This window comes from Aaosphaeria arxii (assembly GCF_010015735.1).
Source record: "Aaosphaeria arxii CBS 175.79 unplaced genomic scaffold BU24scaffold_11, whole genome shotgun sequence".
NCBI lineage: Eukaryota > Fungi > Ascomycota > Dothideomycetes > Pleosporales > Aaosphaeria > Aaosphaeria arxii.
This window is the reverse complement of record NW_022983484.1, coordinates 414,795-436,299: the sequence shown is the minus strand read 5'-3', so window position 1 is coordinate 436,299 and position 21,505 is coordinate 414,795. Positions and strand designations below refer to the sequence as shown.

Sequence of the window (21,505 nt, the reverse complement as noted above, 5' to 3'; positions counted from 1 at the left end):
CTACCACTGCATATGCTGCTACTACCACTACCACTGCCGCTCTATTAACTCCTGTCCCTGTTCACAGTCATAGCTCCAATATAGCTACCCGTAGCTCCTCTTTCTCCTCATAGCTCGCTCGCTCGCTCTCTCTCTCCCCACATTTCCCCCCTACCGCATATCCTCGCCCAAGCTAGAAAAACCAACTTCTACCCTCCCTATCAACAACCTCTAATATCACACCTCACCAACCATCCATCCAACATACTGGCCTAGCCTCAAACCCATGTCTTGTCTCTCTTTGTTTGTTATGTACGTTCCCCCACCCTTTCTCTGGCACGTCAAAATGCGGTCGTGATATGCGACAACTCATTTAGCAAGCACTCACTCTCATTTCAGTCACTGGCACTTGCTCTGAATCAACATTGTTCACTCCACTCAGAACCAGCCTCTCCCTGCCGGAACCGTCGCTTGGAGGTTTTCATAACTTGCGTTGTGATAGGCGACCACCAGGACACATCGGGAGGAGACAGACATTCAAAGACTCCCTGACTCCCGGATGAATCCACTTTCTGAGCACTTCGATCGCCTGTCTTTGGGTAGACCTCTCCTGTCACATCTTCTGGTCACTAGCAACTCCACCAAAACAGCTCTTCGCTTCCCCTTACCACTAGACCTCCAGCCGCATGCTCATTGCGACGACTGCCTATCCCACCAAGACTCGTCTCTCCATTCTCTTTTCCATCTCTCTGCCCCTGATCTGACGGGTTCCTTGCATGTTGTTACGGCCCCGTCAGACCCTCTCAGCCACTGTAACAGCCCGAGCACATCTCCTGTGCTCGATCACAGCAACCCCCGAACACCGTCAAGCTGGCCTGCGTCGTTGAATCCAGCAGCTATCAGGTTCGTTATCCCTCGTAGGTTGAAATCTTTTCTTCCCAATTGTGTTCATTGGTGTTTGAGTCCATTTTCGCCCCTCCGTGCCTGACCAGGCAACCTCTGTTGCCTGTAGTTTGGACAAGCACCCTCTTCCTCTTCCCCCCACCAAGCGTGTCCCGTCTGCCTGACTGCCTCACCAAGTCGTATCCAAGAGTGTCTGCCTGCTAACATGCTCATTTGTACAGCCTGATAGCGACCGAGCGTCCTTTGCCGTAGGCGACCATTTCGCGTCGTCCGAACAGCTTTTGGCGCACTACAGTCAAGGCCTCGGAAACGGCCCTCTGACTGCTGCATTTGCGGCCAAACTGTCGTCCATGTCCAGCTACGGCAAGGACCAGGACCAATACGTGTATGGTGAGTAACATTTTCCGTAGTCGTAGAATACGGTTCCATCTGATGCGACGGGTTGGGCAGGGCAGATGCAGATGCCACAACCTTGTCGGATGGTCCCGGGGCCTGACAGCCCACGTGAGGTTGAACGAGCACCAAAGGCCATGACTGACTGACCACCCTCCCAGACGCCGCAGCCACAAGACCGAATCAGGCCCCGAGCTATCCAGGCCTCGCACAGCCTTCATTCACCTCGCAGTACACCGATGCGCCTGCGCGGCTATCCCATGAGCCTACAACTGTGGAAATGCCCTATATCTCGACCTCGTCCTACGAGTCACGCGGGGCCAGCAGCTATCAGGCCGAATCTCCATTTATTGATGCAAGATCTCGTCATCCCGCTCCCCAAAGTACCAACGAGCTCGAAGTAACCAATGTTGTCCATCCATCCCAAGGCACCGCTGGATCTTCGGTTTTACTCCATCTGCGAACCACTTACGATCTCGCGAAAGAGCAATACAAATTCACTGTCATGTTTACGGCTAAAAGATGCACGGGAGAACTGCAAAAGCTGGACCACGAGGATGGCTACTTTAACTATGCTCTCAGTTTCGACGTCCCTCCATTTCCTTCGACAAATTCATGGAATCCTACGATGACGCTCAAGCTCCTTGTGGAGGACAAGAACGACCTAGTCATTCATGAGAAGGAAGCTGGAAAGTTTACATTTACCGACATGTCTCCAACGCTTACCTACCAGTCGGTGGCGGCGACATCTCCAGAACTCGGGCGGAAGCGGAAATTCTCTGTTGCCGAATTTGGGGAGCCCCAAGACTATTCCGAAGGGGCGAAACGGGCAAATACGATGCGTCTGCAGGCGAAACCCCGTTCACTATCTGGGGCATATCCTTCGTCTTCGGTATCTCCGCTCCCTGGGCAGGCTGCTCTCACTGGCACATATGGCTATTCCAACGCATACGACCTGAACAAGCCTGCAACTTATACGCCACAGCTTCCTCAGAAGAGCTTATACGCCGTGCCTTCTGGTATCAGCATGCCTCAGAACGATATGAAGCCACCAGCCATGTCGCCCGGCCTGTCGCACTACAGTGCGTATTCCTCCATAGGCCCGATACGCCGCAGTCCTGCTTCCATTCCTGCACCACAGACTCCTTCTAGGGCACCTATGATGTCCTCCCCTTCGCTCCCGACTCCTACGCTTGTTCGAGCGACAACACTTCCCCAGCCTGGGGGCGGACCCATGGGTCAGAGTGGATTCAACCCCTACTTGATGCCGAGTAAAGCAAAGCTAGAGATCGATGGTGACCTGGACAAGATGAGCACAGACTGGACGCAAGAAGAATTCGACGCGAAGCGACGGCTCGTACAGTTTGAGAGGTCGCAGGTTGGCAGCACCATCACGGCTACGTTTGCTCCTGTGACACCGGAGGAACGCCCCGCCCGAAGCATCTGCGTGAGCTGCATCCTGTGGGAAGAGAAGGAGGAGTGCTTCATTACCAGCGTCGATACGATCTATCTCTTAGAACAGCTTGTCAATGTGCGATTCACGGTCGAAGAGAAGAACCGTATCCGACGCAACCTGGAAGGCTTCCGTCCTCTTACGGTTTCCAAGGCAAAGCCAGAGAGTGAGGAGTTCTTCAAGGTGATCATGGGTTTTCCCAACCCGAAGCCGCGCAACATCGAGAAGGATGTCAAGGTGTTCCCATGGAAGATACTCAACCACGCGCTCAAGAAGATCATTAGCAAATACGTAAGTCCACCCGTCACTCTCTACTATGGCGGCGATTCTGACACTTTGCAGACAGCGAGCTATTCATCCACAGCTGGCGCGGGTTCGCTGCCAGGAGCGGGTGCGTCCGCTTATGTCCCTGTCGGCATCTCGCAGACGGGAGACGGGCATCGCCATGCATCGCCGCGATCTGTGGCAAGTTCAGCGGCGACGAATGCCTACACACCCAGCATGACGACGAGCGTGTCGCCGAACCTGAGGGGATCAGCAGGACTGGATGGATCAGCTGCGCATGGCATACCGGTTCCCCAGAGGGACCCGACAGGGCAGACGATGAGTCAGTGGGGAGCGGGAGCAGCTCCCCATCACCCAGTAACACAGTACACGACAGGAATGCCGACAGGAGGGCGCGGGGGGTCGTGGGATTATGGGAATTACATCGACACCTCTGGGGCCACGCAACCCATGCACGACAACCCGTATCAGCCGTACGGGACCAGCCGCGTATAAAGATGGTGATGATGATGATGAGGGTGAGGACGAAAACTAAACAGCTTGGTCCAACTCGGGATGACAGCCACAGCCACGACGACTACGACTACGGCTACGGCTACGACTACGATAACGACGACGACAGTGGATATTAAAGACGAGTCATGGACAAGCAGCAACTCAAGCGGGGATCTCGACCCGAGCAGCAGTTATGAATTGAGGAGAACCGGATGATGATTCTGGCAAGGCAGACTGATTGCAGGAATTATTCTCAAGAGATGGTGATGGTGGTGGTGGTGACACTCGTAGTAGCGGTGCCTAATCTGTTCATTGAGGGTGTAGACCATTTCCATGTGTCTAACCCGATGTGGACATAGTCTACCGCTCCGGGCGATCATGCGGACGCTGAGTGGATCAGGCGATGCAGCCATGAACCCTCAACCATCAACCATTCCATGCCCATCCCATATCCCATGCATCCTCAACCTCATCCATCCCCAACTTGTCTACTCCATACTCCGTATACTCTTCATCATTCATCACCATCATCATCATCATCATCATCATCCGCCGCATCCTTCTCCTCCTACATCATCCATTTCATCCTCTTATCAGCACTTACTGTTACTGCCTCACACCCCCTCCATCAAGACCAACACCTTTTTCCTATCATCCCTCCCCTCCATGCCTTTCATTACTCTTGGCTCAATTCCGGCGCATCATTCACGCATCATCACTGACTGACGACTTTACACTCATCCATCGGCGCAATTATTCCCTTATTTCCTTACCAAGAAACGGTTCCCCTCTCTTTAACCCACGTCCCAGCATTTCTTGGATTTCTGTTCGGGCTCTTTTTCCCCTTCCTTTTTCCGCGTCGTCGGTTTTATTCCCACTCTTTTTTGTTCCAATATTATATCCATCGTTTCTTATCAGGGTCTTCTTCAATCATACACGGATACCAAAATACCCCCTTTCCTTGTGTTATGTTATCAAACAATTATGGATGGATCTACCCGCGGCGTTGACTTCTATTTCCTTTTTCCTTTTCCCTTTAAGATTCGTTTGATTTGGTTTTGGTTATGGTTATGGTCTGGAGGGGACTTTTTTTAATGAGGCTTGCGTGTGGTTCGTATGTTTTTTGTTTAGTTTTAATTCCAACGATGACGTTTTTTTTTTGCTGAAGTATCTGATCGATCGGTTTTTTCCATGTGTGGTCTTAATTTTTGAAGTCTGACTCTGATATGCAATTTTGATGGTACTAGATGCGGTATGAGGTTTTGGGTTTGCCTGCGGGACTACTACTAGAGATAAGAGATTAAGAAAGATATGTCGTTTATTGATTTTCGTCTCAACGCTCCGTGGTGATGGGTTCTTGACGGCACATGGCTCGGGTTGGGTTTCCCGGTGTCCTTGTCCTCGTCGTCGGGTTCGGTATCGGTATGCTGTTATCATCGGTCTGAACAGCTGAGGTTCGAGGTTCGGTGGCGACTTTTGAACATCCTTCCTCGTTGTATCTTCCCATTCTCACTCTCAACCCTTTGGTCCTGCGACTATGGAACGGTTCGGGGGCAGGGCGGAGTGAGGATATATATACCATACATCGAACAACCGAACAACCTCCGCGATGGAACATCCACGATGGAGGAAAGGGAAGAGGAGAAATGAACAAGGCGAGGAGGCGACGGGGCGACGGGGTTATGTACTTGTTTGGGATTTCCGGTGTTTTGGGTGCTTTGTCTTTCTCAACGGTTTTCTTTTTTGGGGTTGTGATGGGTTGAGTAGGAGAAGATAGAATGTAGCTAGATTTTTTTTTTGATGCGAGGATTTGAGGTCTTATGTGCAAAAGCGTTCTCATGAAAGGGGTTTTTGGTTAGGGGTTAGGGGAAGGGGAGGGAGAAGTGTGATGATTGCGTGTAATTGTGTGAATCGTGGAGGTTTTAGATATAGCGTATCTAGATAACTTGTGGAAAGAAGAGGCATGATTTGTTTTGTTGGCTGAAATGATGTCATGGTCCGTCCGTGTACCTGATGGATTTTATGTATGCGCACTGTACATGCTTGATCGGAAGGTAGTGGAATCTTTAAGGTTGAGGGTTGCTATGTTAGTTATGTTTGCATGTACGGTCTCTGCGTGAAGGGTGGGTACGTGCAAGACAAATAGTATCGCCTTTGCTGGAAAGTGTAGTCCTGGAGGTTGAAATGTTTGTAGGACTTGTTTGTGCATTGTTCCATTCCTAGACTAACAAACGCTTGCTATGTATCGTTTTTGGAAATCGATGTTTGCTCTATGTCATACAGAACAGCATATCCCACCATAGCGATTCTTCGACTATAAAGATTGTACAAACACTCACTAATTCGGTTAGGCTCTGGTCGGTCCATAAACTCCTGGAGAAACATAATGTCGCTATGTTCTTAACAACTGTCCCATCCATTCATTGTTGCCTACACATCCAAGTCCACTTTTGTAAAAAAACCGCAACCAAGCACAGCCACATTGCCTCAAGAAAAAACACTCGCGACAGAAGAGAAGAGATCCATTAAAAGGAAGCCTAACCACCAGGCACCGACAAAAGCTGTCGGTAGGGCTTCGTATTCGCGTGGTGAAACCCGTCGATAGTCTAAATCGGGCGTTAGCGCGTGGACAATCGTCCCAGACAGGTTGAACAAATGGTAGATGCCTTGAATTGTCCAATCCGTACACAGTAACTATGCACAAAGATGAAGAATCCGTGCTTTTTTCTTTCTGGGCGGGTATGCTGGAAAAGATGCCACTGTGGCTTGATGTGCGATTTTATGTTTGCCTGCGAGCGGGGAATGGGGTGGTTGTTAGCCTGAGGCTATGGGCGATACCAAGGCTACGACTTTGGGGTTGGGTTTATGAGGTTGCTTGCTGCGCCTGACTTTGGCTTGCGGCTGAACATCTTCTTTTTTTTTGAAGGTAGCCAGGACTTGGAATTGGTTGTTCTTGGTCTGCGCATAGAATTATTATTATTCTTATCGTGAATTCTTAACTTTGGATTTTGGACTCTGAAAAGGTTGTATCCGCTTCAATTCCCTTAAACATTGACAATTGGTTGTCCATCACCCTCATCATGGCTACCCCCCAGGACGACTTCGTCCACGTACCTTCTCCCACAACAACAAACCCCCTCTCATCAACACCACAACCACAAGCCACAGCCGACAATACCTCAGAGCCATCCCTCCTAGCCTTCCTATCCGACCACCCTTTCATCCGAGAATCCGTAGTTGACAGAATCTACGGCTGCATCGTCGGCTCGGCCCTCGGCGACACGATCGGCTTGTACACTGAGTTCCTCCCGCAAGCCGCATGTGAAAGAGTCTATGGAAAGATTGGGGAGTTCAAGTTCAGGCTCGCAGAGCCGGGGGTCACGGAGGCGGTGAACGATAGTCACAGAAGTGAGATGAATCCCCTATAGCATGCCATTCAAAGCGAGAAACCAACAGTATATAAAACAAAAACAACTACTGATTCAATTAACAGATCGCTTCGACCCCCGCTGCTGGACAGACGACACCGACCAATCCCTCCTCATCATCCTCTCCTACCTCCACAACCGCTCCCAACCCGACCACCTGGCCGACCATCTCGCCTCAGACTTCGCCTCGCGCCTCAAGATCTGGATTTCGCAGGGCCTCCTCGCGCTGGGACGCCCACCATGTGGCATCGGCTCGCTCGTCGGCTCCGTCGTCCTGGACCCGCACTACCTCGGCAACCCCGTCGGCGTCGCGACGAACCAGTGGCTCAAGACGGGGCGCAGAGTCGCGCCGAATGGGAGTCTCATGCGCTCGCACCCGCTCGGCGTCATCGGGGTGGGGTTGAGCGAGGAGGAGACGGTGAGGTTGGCGGGGAGGGTGGGCGGCACGACGCATGTTGATCCGCGATGTGTTGTCTGCTGTTGTATTCTCGTGGTGCTTGTCAGGGGGCTTCTGAGGTGCGAGGTTAGGAGCGAGAGGGATGTCGATGCGGCGATTGAGCGGTGCTATGCGTTTGTGAATGGGCCTAGGGAGGGTGTTACGTCGGCGTTGGGGGTTGTTGGGGAGGATATGGGGCCAGGGGGTGGGGAGGGCGATGCGGTTGCGCTTGATCGCGGGGAGTTTGAGAAGTATGTGTATGCGGAGGGGTTTGAGGTGTTGGAGATTGATGATAGGAAGACTATGGGGTATGTGTATAAGTGTTTGGGGTCGGCGGTTTTGTCGTTGAGGATGGCGATGAGGGAGGTTGAGAAGCGGTTCATGGGGCGGGATGATGTCTTTGAGGAGAGAATCACGGAGTTGGTGCTGAGGGGTGGAGACGCGGATACTAATGCTACGGTCGCGGGCGGTCTGCTTGGTGCGTATCTTGGATTTGGGAATTTGCCGAAGCATTGGGTGAATGGGTTGGATCATAGGGAGTGGTTGATGAAGAAGACTGAGCGGCTGATCAAGGTGGTGGGAGTTGAAGATGGAAAGGAGGAATTGGTGGATGAGAAAGACGAGGCGGCTGATGGAGGTAAAGGATTGATGACTGAACATGAGTTGAGGAAGAGAGATGGCGATCTATTGATGCTGATATTGCAGAGAGACAAGGCCGGAAAGGAGAAGGAAGCGGCAGCGAAGAAGCAAAAGCAACACAAAGGAGGATTGGCGAATTGGTTCAAAACCTCGTAAGCAGATAGGACCCTATGATAGATAATATTTAATACAATTCCTTTAACATGATGTAAAGGCAAGTTGCCAGTGTGCTGAAGTCGTAGCCGTACATCTCTTTGACGATGACAGCAGGAGTCCAGTAGTATATTCTCTAAGTCGGAGAAACGAACATAGCATAACGCATTACTTTAGCAAAGACAATTCTCTTTACGGACATCGTTGTCAATACCTCCCACGGGTGGCGCTGATTTCTGCGCAGCACCGTTAACGAGATAGTTTTGCAAACTTGTAACCAGTACAATTACCTTATGGTCTATGAAAGTCAGCATTTCAATACAATCAAGCAGTTATTATACTTCAGATCTCTAGGTCCATTAATGATCTTCACTTGGCATATACAATCAGCATTCAGTGCGACACCGTGCCACGTGTCCGCACGTGAACGAACGTTCAATAAGTGGCAGGAAGCATCACCGCACAACTAGAAAACCTCATCACTATAATGGAGTCAAAGCAATTATTATTCTCAAACATTCAATTCCATTCTCGTTCCCAAATCCGATCTCTACGGCGACTTCTTAATAACCTTCGTGCTAGATACAAGAATAACAAACAACAAGTAAAAGTAGGAGATGTGGTCGAAGGCTGCCACTCGCTTGCAACATTCCGGGCATCCAAGGGTGAATACACCGTGTGTTGATTGCCTGGCGGAGATAATTATCTAGTTGTTGTTCTTCTTGCCACGACCCTTGTGGTGCCTCTTCTCGACGCTCTCGACACTCTCATCGCGCTTGTTGTTGTTCTTCTTGCCACGGCCCTTGTGATGGCGTCGCTCGATACCGTGATCAAGGTCGAGGTCCTCCTCATCGTCCTCTTCACGCTTGTTATTGTTCTTCTTGCCGCGGCCCTTGTGGTGGCGTCGCTCAATAGCGTGGTCCTCCTCGTCGTCCTCTTCACGCTTGTTGTTGTTCTTCTTGCCGCGACCCTTGTGATGGCGTCGCTCAATGGCGTGGTCAAGGTCAAGGTCTTCCTCATCATCCTCTTCGCGCTTGTTGTTGTTCTTCTTGCCGCGGCCCTTGTGGTGGCGCTTGTCAAGAGAGTGGTCTAGATCAAGGTCTTCCTCGTCATCCTCTTCACGCTTGTTGTTGTTCTTCTTGCCGCGGCCCTTGTGATGGCGGCGCTCAATAGCGTGGTCAAGGTCAAGGTCCTCCTCATCGTCCTCTTCACGCTTGTTGTTGTTCTTCTTGCCACGACCCTTGTGGTGGCGCTTGTCAATAGAGTGATCAAGATCATCACCAGTGTCGTCCTCTCGCTTGTTGTTGTTCTTCTTTCCACGACCCTTGTGATGGGGCTCTGGGAGTGCGGTACGGGAATTAAGTACTCCAAAAGCGTGCACAGCACCCTGAAATGGGGTTAGTAAAGATTGTAGAGATGTACTCGAGGTACTTACGGAGTTACGAGCCTGGACAGCGTTCTCTGCCGATGTGTCCGGGACAACGTAGGCAGCGGCGGAAGCGCCAAGTGCGAGAATGGGAAGGAGAGTGATGAACCTCATGGTGATTGTATGAATACGATGTGAATAGAGACTAGCTCGAATGAAAAGACGATAAAGTTCAAAAAAGGTTAGAAAGAATGAAAGATGGTCCGGCCACCGATGAAGAGAAGGATTGAGGGAATTGGAGAAGGTTGAGAATGTTTGAGAAGGTGAGCAGTGGACTGGAGATGGCCTGATGGAACCTATTCAGACATTTATATCGATGCCTTCTTCCACCACTTCCTCACCGTAACCGCCCCTGGAAACCAATCAATTGGACAATGCTTAGCTCCTGGAACACCAGAGTGGATAGGCACGGAGAGCGGCGAAAGGGCCGCGGAGGCAGAGACTCGCAAAACGTCTCTACGGCCCATGACACTAGCCCCGGCAATGTCACATTGTGAGGGACAGACGGATCCTCATGTTGACAGGGAGGTTAGGTTTCCAATGCTCATTATGCCAGCTGACATTGGTTAGACGAAGCCCATGGTCGAACCAAATAGGTATCCTTCGCTTCAATAATCAGACAGAACCGAAAGCGAACTTCCTCGCTTCTGAATGGAGCAATCCAGACGGTGACAGCATAAATCGAAGCCATCAACCAATGGTATGCCATCCAAATACCAGGGCTTGGGAAGAACTCCGAGCATGCAGGACATTGTGAAACGACCCACGGATATGACGGCTGTTGGCTATCGTCTTTTGGGCCAAGACCTAAATGCCTCTACACGGGTTGCGGGGAGGCTACCGAGCAGCAGGATTCAGAAACACGGAATCCTAGACAGAGAGAAAGTCGACGCGATCGCGAACGTGCCACCAGAGCGTCAAGTACCGTCTCTGCCCCTTGTCCGATGGCTGGGTGTTAGATCGCCAAGCCGAAACGTTGGTGGGAAATGTCAAGATCATCAAGCTTTGATCTAGCGCCATCTTTGAAACCGTATGCGCCCCCGTTCACGAATCACCTCCCGTCCTCAGCTTGACGGCCCCGTCTTTAAAATGCTTAATCGTGTTTTGCTTTCCACGTCGCAGGGATTCTGCTGGCTATTGTTGCCCGGAGAAAGCCATTCTGAGGAAGCGCCACACCCACTCTTTCTAGGTGCGACTCCAAGATGATACACTCTACGGAGTCGCATTCGAAACATCGTGGCTAACGTAGGCGAGCATGAGACGTTTGTCTTTCGCTCAGGACGGCCTCCTAATGCTCTTGCTCTGCCGCTCTGTTCGTTCGACTTTCGTCGAGGGCCTCTTTGCATTCTTGCCTCAGTGTTGACCACTATCATCTTCATTCTCTTCGTACTTCCGCTGGGCGGCACTGTTTAATTTATCATTTACTATACAATTTCAAAATCGTTCATCATATTTGTAGAGAAACATCGTCGATATGGAGAAACACGAATCCACACAGCTTGACTTCGATGACAGCAGCTCATCAGGAGACTACGAGAGCACAGCGTTCCTCAACAGCCAATATATGAAAGACGATCGAAACCGAAGGCGGATGATATGGCTCACCTTTTTCAATCTCTTCCTCTTCGTCGTCTCCGCCTTGACATTAATATGCGTTGCCTTTACACAGCGGTCGCCATCGCAGCATCATGTCGCGAGCTTGATGGAACAATTCGGAGTATTCTGTGAGTACACCTTTGAAGTACAGTTAGGGGATACAAAGCTGATCTCGAAAAGCCCCTGCGATGCATATGGTCGAATACACGCAAACAAAGTTTGAGCTGCCAAACCCACTCAATTCATCAAAATACGTCGGTATCACAGATGAAGTCGAAAACGCCTGGATGGACATCGCCTATTGTAAGTTCTCTACGTCGGCCCATTAGAATTCAACTGACAGTTGCAGTGCCCGACCAAATGGTCTCGATGAAGGACTTCCCTAAACTTGAAAAGCCTGAGGATTCATTGAAGGTCACTGACCCCAAGACCGGAGAGACCGGATATCGTGTCGGTCTTGAAGTCTTCCATCAGCTTCATTGCTTGAACTTGCTTCGCATGTCGACTTACCCAGAGTACTACACCAAGCTCTGGTGGTCGGACACCAACGACAAGCCTGAGAAAGTCAGAGCGCATTTGGGTATGCAGTCTCTCCTCCGCATCTCACAGTGCGCATGCTAACGTTACCAGATCATTGCATAGAGATTCTCCGAATGAACCTTATGTGTCTCTCAGACGTCAACGTGTTCACCTTCCGCACTATACCTGGCCGCGAAAGTGAGGGACCATGGCCTGACTACGAATCGAAGCATGTGTGCCGTAATTTTGACGACATCAAGAAATGGGCGAATGACAACGCCATGCCCGACGAAGATGTTTGAGCCAGCGGTGCGACATTAGATACCCTTTTGTTTATACAATATGATTCTCTATTTTAGAAACTTGCCCCGGCGCCGGCCTACTGATTGACGCCTTCATTGACTATGTGATGCTACCCAAGGATGCAATAGATGCACAAGTGCTGTCCAGTTGAATAAAGTTCTCGTGGAAGACAAATACTATCTCTTGAAAGGTATCATGAGTCTAGGGGACCCTGAAGGTTACTAAACGTGCAACCCCAGCGGTCCTAACCCATTGACGGTCTTGATTTTGAATCACAGCGGACCATTGATACTCTTCCTTTCGGTTTGTAAGTATTGAGAACATGGCTACCGCGTTGTGGCTTCGGCAACGATCTAATCCCGATAATATGAATCCTTGAACTACATCCAACCGGTTACCGCACCTCGGATCTCCCTCTTCACCACAAGCGAAAACCACCTAAAACGACTACAGCCCAGCAAACATCTCGGATACTCACCTTCCTTCGCGCAAACAATTGCATGCATTGTTTCGTCTATTCAAATCTTTCCATGACCAAGACAATTCGAAGTCTTGAGTTGTTTTGTCCAGATGTTTGGGGTATCTCTTGGCTGGGCAAACGTTTCAGCGCTGATCTTATCTCGCGGAACGACAACCTCCCGGCAGATGGATGCGCCAAAACACGTCTCCACAAGTTACCAAACCCGCAGCCCAGCTCTTTGCGATCGACATATATCGACAGTGCAGGGATTTTTGTGATTTTGAGCTCAGACGGCTGGGCGCAAGGAAATGTCTTTGTTTGTGGTGCATGGGAAAGTGGAAGTGTCGTCATTTCAAATATTGAGGTCTTGCGCGTTTCGTTTCCACGGGTGACTCTGAAGGGTACTACTTAGAAGTTGACTTTTATGTACGACGGGCAATACACAACTATTTTCGGGTCTTGCATGACTGGATGCAGATCGAGATGTTGGTATGCTTTCGGGCAACAGTTCTGTTGCTAGTTTGAGAAAGATAATTGATGATCTTATGGTATGAACCGAATCTGCAAGAAAAGAGACACGTTAGTAACTCTATGATCTGCCCAAGGACGGACTCGTTCTCATTAGAGCCAATTTGACTCGGATTCTTTGAATATGTAAACTCACAGATACTCTAGCATTATTCGAGCAAAGCAGTGTATTTTCTAGTTGCTTAGAATAGCCCGATCGGGTACTCCGTAGCTGGCTCATTTAGACAGTTGCGCAGTCGTGTTTTGCGCAACCACTCCATAGTCGACCATCTCCATATCAATCCCATCAATCTCGGCAGTCGCCACGGGAGAAACCAGATGCCGGATACCAAGGCTGACAGTTCCTCAACACCTAGGCCTTGGTGAATCCAGGAATAGCAACCATATGGTAGATCAATTCCTCGACAAGGCCCGTCCACGCCATCACGATCCCAATAGCGGACACACGGATACACAATTGCGAATCCCATGCCGTGTAACTCGCACGTCGTCAAGCCTCGACGCAAACACGCAATCCGTACCTGGATTCCCCATAGCCCGCATTCACAAACTTCGCCATGGCACTTTATACACCATTCTGGACTTCGACTGCTCATTGTCTCGACTATATCACTGCATACATACAAACCATGCCGTTTACCGTTAGCCACCTACCATAAGCGGACACCCAGCCAATCAGCATCAGCAGCTGTTGATGAAATTCCCCCTTCCGTACTGGTAGTCCTTTTTACCCGGGTAATCAAAGCGGACGGGGTGTGCCGGTGGGCACTATATGGGGTTTATATATGGTAGATGAGGGACGCGCATCGTGCGTACGCACCACGGGCGTTCTGGTCTCTCTTGACTTGAAATCTCTGCGGGAAGGGAAGGGACATGGGCTGGGCTGTCGTGCGTGTGGAGGGGAGGGGACGAGAGCCGAGAGGCTGAATGGGAAGTGTGAGTGAGGTTGGTGATTTATCCATGCCTGGGCGGGCGGCGACACAATGGCAGGCACATAGATAGATAGTGTTTGGCGTGGCCTTGTTTCTGGAAATCTTTTCTTAGGTTCCTGCTCGCTTTTTCTTGGTAACTTAGGGTTTCTTTCTTGTGACGATCACATTGAAAGTGTGGATTGAGGATCTTGGTTAAGACTTCGGTATCTGGACGGATTCTACTACAGACGCAATGCACATCTCCGTCGTTGTGCTGGCCTTCGCGGCCGCTGTTGCTGCTTCGCCTTACCCTTGGGCTCAACCGCAAGTCACTGATATTCCTGCCCTGCCGACGAACAATGGAACTGAACCCCCAAATGCCACTACCACGAGGCACCAAAACCCCCATAAGGAGCCAACGCCGACCTTCAAGTTAAGCTGCGAATGCCCGAAGCCGATCATTCCTGTTGATCAATTGACGCCTGCGGAGGTAAGATACATTTGTCTGTTGGATGGGATATAGCACAATGGCATACAGGAAAGAGTGTCGAGGGGAAGATTGTGATCGGTGACCTCGGTCTCAGAGACTAAATTGGAAGGATAATACGGTTCACGGGAACAAACGCTAATAAGTATACATAGAAATGCGAGTTCGAATTTGGAGCCGCGATGGCCTGCTACTACCGAGCCCAAGGCGGATGCCCTTCGCCGACATTGGCTGTAAGTACCTTGTGATTGAAATTTTGGAAGGTGACTGACACTTCGAACTACAGTGCAACGGACTCTAAGATGTTCGGTATGTGCAATCGATGTAAACGTTAAAATCGACTGAACTGCATAAGGAGGATGTTAGGGATCATTCGCATGATGTTGCATTGAGTTGGTTGAATTCAGGAACATTTAGGGACAGGGGGAAGCGTCTTTCAAATCGATCTGGCGATACAAAGCGCAAAACGTACATATACACAAAGCGAATCCTGAACATCGTATCTACCCTAGATACATTCAATTCGAAATTTTAGTTTGATGTTATCAGGCCACTGACATATGGATGCACCGAGGCTCTGAAATTGGAGGGGATAGGAATTGAGGCTCATAGCTTGAACTTGTCGTCAGTTACACCCCTCATACACTTCTGCATACTCGTAGTGCATACTCGTAGAATGGTGGGGAAAATATCGGCTCATTTTGTTTATGGATTCTTCATACTAGGTGATGACAAAATGAGAACGGGAGAAGAAAATGGATCAGGAGAATGGATCTGAAGTTCAAATATATATCAAAAACAAGGCTCAAGTTCCAAAATGCTTTGTATATTGTGCACACAAGCTCAAAATACATAGCAAGCTTACTACAAGTGCTGCGCACTCCATGAAGACACATACAAACGACGATGTACAGCGCCAGCAAGTATGCAACCACAACAGAATGAATATAGCTTCTACATCGGCGTCGGCGATTCAAGTGGGAAGTAAAGAACTCCATCCAATGCCATGCTACTCTTTTTATCCAACAATATATCGTGCATCATCACTTTAACCAGCGTGCTCCACGATCTCGCTAATCAGCTTGCCATCCTTGATGTAACTCCTGAATTGTTCAGGGACAGGGTTCTCGACGTAGTCATCGTCGGTTGGGAGGTTTATGTTCACGCTGGAAGATTTGCTGGTGAAGATCTCTGTGTTAAGGGATTCCTTAGACAGGTAAATAGTGGCTCCGTCAACCTGATCTAGGAGAACGGTAGGTAGCGAGCCGAGTACCTGCAGCGCGAAGTTGGGACATTTGATGACATCGACCGAGGAGACGAGCGAGTCGATGATGAGCGAGGCGCGGGATGAATTGTCGAGTGAGATAGCATTGGCCTTACCCTTGATGCGGATTGTTGTGTTCTTGCAGCGAGAAATGAGGATAGAGTGCTGAATCTCAGCTTCAATCTCTACAACATCGCCAGGGCTGTCAAAATTGTCGATGATCCACTTGTTACCATCGAGCTCCTTCTTTGGTGGCTTCTTCGTCCGCATGCTTTCAGGCTTGGGTTTCTTGCCCGGGGGGGCAGGGGACTTGCTGCGAAGGGAGCCAGAGCTGTCGCTACGGGTTGGAACTGGCGCAGTTGCGCGCAGCGACGGATTCTTGTGCGTCATTTGACTAGCGTCGACCTTTTTCAGTCCCTTTGTGACATCCGAGCCCTTGTTCAAGTCGCTAAACACTGCACCCATATCAGGGGCAGCCTTAGACTTAGGCTTGGGTGCTGCACCTGGTGGTGGTGGAAGGCCTGGTGGCGGGGGAGGACCTGGAGGTGGAGGAATACCGCCTGCTGGTGGCGGCGGTGGTGGTGGTGGAGGTGGGACACTGCCAGTCGGGGCCCCAGAAGATGCGTTCTTTACTTGCTGAGCCGCCTCCTTAGCATCGATTCCATCCTTGTTCCACGCAACTGCAGTAGTATGGTGTTGCTTTGCGTAGTCGGCAAGGACATTGAAGAGCTTGTAGTAAGCCTGGACCCATTCGGCGTTTGTCTTGTCGGGCCTGTCGTTGTTAGCCTAGGTTTCCGCACCTCTCAACTGAATCTTGCATACTTGTCTCTGTATTCCTTCAGCACCTTATTGCCGAAGATCTGAGCACCGCCGAACAATTCCTTGATGTACTCGTGGGGTTTCGGGCTACCCTCGACCGTGACCCAGCCCAAAGCCCCGACACCATCAGTGACCATGGTGAGAGGATCCCTGAGACTAGCTTCGCGGTTGTTCTGTCGGACCTCATCAACTTTCTCCATGGCAGCCTGGAGATCTTTGAGGATTTCCATGCAGGTGGAGATATCCGGCTTCTTTGCCTTGGTCGCAACAAGCAGGAATTGCCTTTGCGCCGTGAAGGCTTGTTGTACAGCTTTCGCCTGTTCCAAGTCAGATACTCTGCCTATTCCAGTGAACCGTATCATGAGACCGTACCTGACCATCCACAACATCCCCCAGCTTGCTGCTCAAATCCAACCATGTCTTGAGCTCATTGTTCAAAAGATTGTCGAATGCCTGGATCGATGCAGGCAAAGACTCGGCAGCCTTCGGGGCGCTGGGTGCCACTGCGGAGGAGGGGCCTGCTGGGGTTACGCCAGGAGCCTGCGCCGTGGCAGGAGCCGGGGCTGTAACATCGAAGCCAACTGAGGTTGAGGCAATGTCCTCTAGTCGCGAGGTCGCCGCCTCAAGCCTGCGCAGGACGGTGGTCAGTAGATTTCCTTGGACGGGAACCGGGCCAGTGCGGCCTTGAATGTTCTTGTTGGAATCCGACATTGTCGCGTCTAATGCAGATTCGATGTTGCGAGATTGAGGAAAGAGGGTACCAACCTCTTTATGAGTGTGGTAAGATTGTTCATGTTGTTCTGAGCCATGTTGCTGGGAAGCTGCGAAATGCAGGGCCACCTAGGGTTGGTTGGAAGGACAGCTAGGTATGAGCTCAGGGAAGGGGCCGAGGGCGGGCAGCTACAGCTCTAGACGCCGAGCGTTTGCCTTCTAGAAGAAATTCGGGGATTAGAAATAGCACGAGGGAAAAGATGAGCCTTTCGTTCAACACGAGGCAGAGAGAGAGATTGTAGGTAGTAGCAAACAAAGTCAAGACGGAGGAGGGAATAACAGATGCTGGCCGCAGTATCAGGTTGATGTTAATCCGATCTCCCCTGTCGCCCACGCGGACTAGTGCCTTGCCAAGACGATGCTTCACCCCAGCCGGGACCATTCGATTTTCCCAAGTCAGCGACATCGTCAACTGTATGTCTTAGACTCAGGTTCAAAAGGCAGCGCAAACGTACGAAACTTTGTCGTCACCATGGTCGATGATGCAGGTCGGATCGATTTTTGTACGCTGGGAATGTTCATCATTGGTCGTTTGCCCCGCTATCTACGTCCCACTGCACTATCGCTCAATTAAGTGCAGATGAAATCGAATTCCCACCACCAAAACCACCCGTGACAAACATTTTGGGTGGTGCTGGCACATGGTCTGCTCTGGGTGCAAGATTATTCGCCCCGCCCCCAAAATCAACCGCTGTGGGATGGATTGTCGATTGCGGGTCTGACTTTCCCTCTGAACTTCGAGAGACTATCGCCCAATGGAAGACAGGTGCTGTTCTACGCGAAACACCTAATCGACTGACCACGCGAGGTTGGAATGGTTATGGAGACAATGAACATCGAGGTATGTCATGTAGTTTGCTGTCACCATTACCGATTCGTCTCTGATATCCGCCTGCAGCTTTCCGTTACACCACACCAAAGTTGCGTCTCGATCATAGCGCTTTGATTGATACACCATTACTCTGGTCCAAGTCTTTCCATCTTATTTGTTCTCCGTCACGCTGTATTGATCTAGTGGAAAACATTCTTGCGTTACGTGGCTCGAGCGATGCTCTCAGAGCCACGGATCTACCGATCTTCATTTGGGAACCGGTGCCTGATCTATGCACACCAGAGGAGCTTACGAATTGCTTCAAGGCTCTTAGAGTAGTGGATGTTGTCAGCCCAAATCATTCCGAGCTCGGGGCCTTTTTCGGCAAGGGCACCGACGGTGAAGATCATGTTGACTATCGGTTGATAGAAAGCCTTTGTAGTAAGTGGTTACAGAGTGGAATTGGGAAAGACAAGCAGGGATCTATTGTTCTTCGCGCGGGCAAAGACGGCTGTCTCGTTGCCCGCCAAGGCTTCCAGAAATGGTTGCCTGCCTATCATAAATCCGCAGAAAAGGTAGTGGATCCTACAGGCGGAGGCAACAGCTTTCTCGGGGGGTTAGCGATTGGGTTAGTCAATGGGAACGCTGCCCCAGGGGCAGGGAGGCTGGAGGAGGCAGCCATGTGGGGATCAATATCTGCAAGTCTTGCCATTGAGCAAGTGGGAATGCCCGAACTATCTCAAAATGCACATGGTGAGATGTGGAATGGCACGAATGTCGAGGAACGGCTTTCGGAATTTAAAGAAAGGCTGGAGATATATGTACAGCCATAGTGTGCCCAGCAAACACCTAGGGGATAACGCATGATGCCCATCTATATCCTCCCATCCTTCAAAGCTCGCTCGAATTCTCTTTTTGCTTCCTCTCGTGCTCGACGATCTGCTTGCTCCAGCTGTGCGTGCCATTGTCAGTCCATATGTTCTAGTAATATCCGCACGAGCGGGAGGGGTTCGTACTATCGACTTGGGAAGAAGCGACCCTGCTCGGGCATCTTATCTCGATACTCCCGGTTTGCGCTCAGATTCCAGGCCATTCCTACTATTCCGAGGAGGACGGCGCCCATGACTGCGGTGTTGGCTTTCCAGTTGGCAGGTTGCGAGTACCAACCACCGGCTGGCGACCAGACGTGTTTTGGGTACCTTCGACAGCGTCAGAAGCAAGTCCAGTGATCAATTGAAGCGCTAAACTTACGGGATCTTGCCTCCGCCTCCCATTGTGATGTATTCTCGTGAGGATGTGTGTTGAAGTGTGCGGAGAAGCTTGAGGTGAGGTTGGCGGCATGGGTCCAACCTACCAATCCATGATAGGCTTATGTAATTAGAAAATCTTGGCAAACCTGAAATTTTGGCAGCCGCGATCATCAAAGCTCTCCAGAAAGAGACACACGACCGTCCTCGTCTGCCAGGCCTCTGATCCTCCTCTTCATTCTTCGTTTCTTCTCTTTCTCCTCTACTGTCCTTAATGAAGCGAATACGCATAACAAGTTGCGGCAACCAATTGCTCGCCCAACCCACCTCGCGACGGCCGTCATGTCTCCGCTCTCCAGCTGCATTGCAGAATTCCTGCACACCTCATAATCACAGGATACAATCCCGACTACAAACCACCGCTGCAACCTCCGACAATCCATTCGACTCATTAGAGGCCTCCGCAACACAAAGAAGTCAATCATCCAATACCTCCTCGAAGCCTGCTAGATACCCCAACAAGCAGCCCCTCGTGACGCTCCCATCACCTCATCCATCCGCCGCTCAGCATTCCGCCAAACTAGCCGCTCTCAGAAGCCGTCTATCTCTTCCCCAACGCTTCCCTCTGCAGACACTCGCACGCACGCTTATCCATCCTTCCGCAGACCCCAACCCAGCCTTCAACAATGGCTCTCTGTCTATCCTAGGAGGCAATCTACTTGGATATTACACCACCGAGTATCTGTTGGCCAACTACCCCCGCCTTCCTATGGCTGTAGTATTTGCTGCACAATCGGCATACACTGGACCAAAGGCATTGGCTACAATTGCGAGTGAATGGGGCATCGAGGCAGCTGCGGAACCGGGAGGCGAGGTGGACCCTGGACTTCTCCAGTTCAAACGTTTACGCTCTGGTGATGATCTCCCAGCATCACTACGAAACCAAAGACGATACAAATGGAACGTCACTACAACCAACAAAGTATTGGAGAGCGATGAGTTTGGCTCGGCCACCCAATCACCCTCGTCCCAGCAACTGTCCACGCAACAAGTACCGTTGGAGGAGGCCGCACAATCCTTCGTCCGCGCTTTGATCGGAAGTTTACATCTCCATCTTGGACGGCCACTGGTAAAGCGTTTCTTCCGCGACCACTTCCTAAGCCGCCATCTCGACTTGAGCACCTTATTCGATTTCCGCACCCCTACTCGCGACCTCTCCCGTCTATGTGCCCGAGAAGGATTCGAAGCCCCCGTCGCCCGCCTCATCTCCGAAACCGGCCGTCTCAGCAGACATCCTGTCTTCGTCGTCGGCGTATACTCTGGAAAGGACAAACTCGGTGAGGGGGCCGGCAGCTCCCTCGATGAAGCCCGAGTCCGCGCTGCGGCTGCGGCCCTCAAGGGCTGGTACCTATACCGACCTACCGAAGTCACCGTTCCCAGCTCAATGGAAGGCGAAACCGACCAAAGCAAATGGAAGCCGAATATGGTGGATTGCGGAGAAGTCATTGTGTAAGAATATCAGTCACCATCATGTTGGGATATCATGTTGCAACCACACTTTGGAGTTTTCATCCTTTCATCGCACGACTTTGGCTGTAATTTTTGGGGGAAACGCTGGGGAAGGATTCGGCATGACATGCATTTGCTGGGCGGGCAGCAGTCTTTTTACATCTTCGACCTGTGTATTTTTGCAACGGTGATTTCACTTTATCCTTAACGATGGGAAGGAAAGAGGAAGAGAGGAAAACGACCAACGATGACATAGAAAAATGAGGAGAGGATAGCCTTCGGCAGCAGGCTTAAATAGAGGGAGGGAGGAGGAGGCAGACGAACATCGAAGGAAAACGCACCACAACTCTCCGCTATCAAAGAGGAGAGAACAGGATGAGGAAGAAAAGGTCGACTTCGCATTTGTTCTTCTTCTTTGGTCCACCACACACTTCCCCGGTACCAAAAAGAAACGCGCACGCAATGAAAAAGATTGCCTTTTGAGGGCAAGGCAATGTAACACTGTATCATACGAGTACTATATCAAAGATCTTTAAACTTTTACCACCATTGTTTGACTCACTTGTTCACCTGTCAGATAATCTAATTCTACATGCCAGCGTGCCAGCATATCAGCACATCACCATGTCAGCACCTCCCTCCCTCCCACACCCCCTCTCACCGCCTTTTATTCTAGGGAGCGAACGCACG

General features: G+C 50.6%; 9 protein-coding genes across 9 annotated transcripts; 6 read left to right on the top strand and 3 right to left on the bottom strand.

Annotated features, from left to right (window-relative positions):
• Window positions 1-1,232: 1,232 nt before the first annotated feature.
• On the top strand, window positions 1,233-3,508 carry BU24DRAFT_356325 (uncharacterized protein; the record flags this gene model as incomplete). Its single annotated transcript, XM_033523893.1, has 3 exons — window positions 1,233-1,272; window positions 1,437-3,019; window positions 3,071-3,508. The coding sequence occupies 3 exons, from the start codon at window positions 1,233-1,235 to the stop codon at window positions 3,506-3,508; spliced, it is 2,061 nt and encodes a 686-aa protein (XP_033378750.1).
• A 2,913-nt stretch (window positions 3,509-6,421) lies between these two features.
• Window positions 6,422-8,209, top strand: BU24DRAFT_496420 (ADP-ribosylglycohydrolase). Its single transcript, XM_033534193.1, has 2 exons — window positions 6,422-6,916; window positions 7,002-8,209. The coding sequence occupies exons 1-2, from the start codon at window positions 6,589-6,591 to the stop codon at window positions 8,165-8,167; spliced, it is 1,494 nt and encodes a 497-aa protein (XP_033378749.1). The 5' UTR covers window positions 6,422-6,588; the 3' UTR covers window positions 8,168-8,209.
• A 650-nt stretch (window positions 8,210-8,859) lies between these two features.
• On the bottom strand, window positions 8,860-9,801 carry BU24DRAFT_57840 (uncharacterized protein). The gene is made up of 2 exons (XM_033534420.1): window positions 9,600-9,801; window positions 8,860-9,551 (listed from the first exon to the last, which is right to left on the bottom strand). The coding sequence occupies exons 1-2, from the start codon at window positions 9,702-9,704 to the stop codon at window positions 8,871-8,873; spliced, it is 786 nt and encodes a 261-aa protein (XP_033378748.1). The 5' UTR covers window positions 9,705-9,801; the 3' UTR covers window positions 8,860-8,870.
• Window positions 9,802-11,181: 1,380 nt separating this feature from the next.
• Window positions 11,182-12,007, top strand: BU24DRAFT_356206 (uncharacterized protein; the record flags this gene model as incomplete). Its single annotated transcript, XM_033523886.1, has 4 exons — window positions 11,182-11,314; window positions 11,367-11,489; window positions 11,536-11,766; window positions 11,817-12,007. 4 exons carry the CDS (start codon window positions 11,182-11,184, stop codon window positions 12,005-12,007), a joined length of 678 nt encoding a protein of 225 aa, XP_033378747.1.
• A 2,153-nt stretch (window positions 12,008-14,160) lies between these two features.
• BU24DRAFT_472575 (uncharacterized protein) lies at window positions 14,161-14,736 on the top strand (the record flags this gene model as incomplete). Its single annotated transcript, XM_033532744.1, has 3 exons — window positions 14,161-14,397; window positions 14,550-14,627; window positions 14,681-14,736. 3 exons carry the CDS (start codon window positions 14,161-14,163, stop codon window positions 14,693-14,695), a joined length of 330 nt encoding a protein of 109 aa, XP_033378746.1. The 3' UTR covers window positions 14,696-14,736.
• A 341-nt stretch (window positions 14,737-15,077) lies between these two features.
• Window positions 15,078-17,531, bottom strand: BU24DRAFT_427532 (uncharacterized protein). Its single transcript, XM_033529250.1, has 4 exons — window positions 17,243-17,531; window positions 16,850-17,105; window positions 16,481-16,794; window positions 15,078-16,430 (listed from the first exon to the last, which is right to left on the bottom strand). The coding sequence occupies exons 1-4, from the start codon at window positions 17,284-17,286 to the stop codon at window positions 15,443-15,445; spliced, it is 1,602 nt and encodes a 533-aa protein (XP_033378745.1). The 5' UTR covers window positions 17,287-17,531; the 3' UTR covers window positions 15,078-15,442.
• Window positions 17,532-17,720: 189 nt separating this feature from the next.
• Window positions 17,721-18,942, top strand: BU24DRAFT_399735 (Ribokinase-like protein; the record flags this gene model as incomplete). The annotated part of the gene is made up of 3 exons (XM_033525421.1): window positions 17,721-17,775; window positions 17,829-18,089; window positions 18,147-18,942. 3 exons carry the CDS (start codon window positions 17,721-17,723, stop codon window positions 18,890-18,892), a joined length of 1,062 nt encoding a protein of 353 aa, XP_033378744.1. The 3' UTR covers window positions 18,893-18,942.
• An 8-nt stretch (window positions 18,943-18,950) lies between these two features.
• BU24DRAFT_467048 (uncharacterized protein) lies at window positions 18,951-19,333 on the bottom strand (the record flags this gene model as incomplete). The annotated part of the gene is made up of 3 exons (XM_033532415.1): window positions 18,951-19,011; window positions 19,076-19,258; window positions 19,311-19,333. 3 exons carry the CDS (start codon window positions 19,331-19,333, stop codon window positions 18,951-18,953), a joined length of 267 nt encoding a protein of 88 aa, XP_033378743.1.
• A 101-nt stretch (window positions 19,334-19,434) lies between these two features.
• Window positions 19,435-20,919, top strand: BU24DRAFT_57760 (ribonuclease III). Its single transcript, XM_033534419.1, has one exon. It carries the CDS (start codon window positions 19,581-19,583, stop codon window positions 20,817-20,819), a length of 1,239 nt encoding a protein of 412 aa, XP_033378742.1. The 5' UTR covers window positions 19,435-19,580; the 3' UTR covers window positions 20,820-20,919.
• Window positions 20,920-21,505: the final 586 nt, after the last annotated feature.

Coding starts and splice junctions, on each gene's coding strand:
- BU24DRAFT_496420 (XM_033534193.1), top strand. CDS start 6,589: ATGGCTACCCCCCAGGACGACTTCGTCCACGTACCTTCTCCCACAACA. Junction 6,917..7,001: donor GGTGAACGATAGTCACAGAA/GTGAGATGAATC, acceptor TTCAATTAACAG/ATCGCTTCGACCCCCGCTGC.
- BU24DRAFT_57840 (XM_033534420.1), bottom strand. CDS start 9,704: ATGAGGTTCATCACTCTCCTTCCCATTCTCGCACTTGGCGCTTCCGCC. Junction 9,552..9,599: donor CTGTCCAGGCTCGTAACTCC/GTAAGTACCTCG, acceptor ACCCCATTTCAG/GGTGCTGTGCACGCTTTTGG.
- BU24DRAFT_427532 (XM_033529250.1), bottom strand. CDS start 17,286: ATGGCTCAGAACAACATGAACAATCTTACCACACTCATAAAGAG. Junction 16,795..16,849: donor GGGATGTTGTGGATGGTCAG/GTACGGTCTCAT, acceptor GACTTGGAACAG/GCGAAAGCTGTACAACAAGC. Junction 16,431..16,480: donor CTGAAGGAATACAGAGACAA/GTATGCAAGATT, acceptor TAACAACGACAG/GCCCGACAAGACAAACGCCG.
- BU24DRAFT_57760 (XM_033534419.1), top strand. CDS start 19,581: ATGAAGCGAATACGCATAACAAGTTGCGGCAACCAATTGCTCGCCCAA.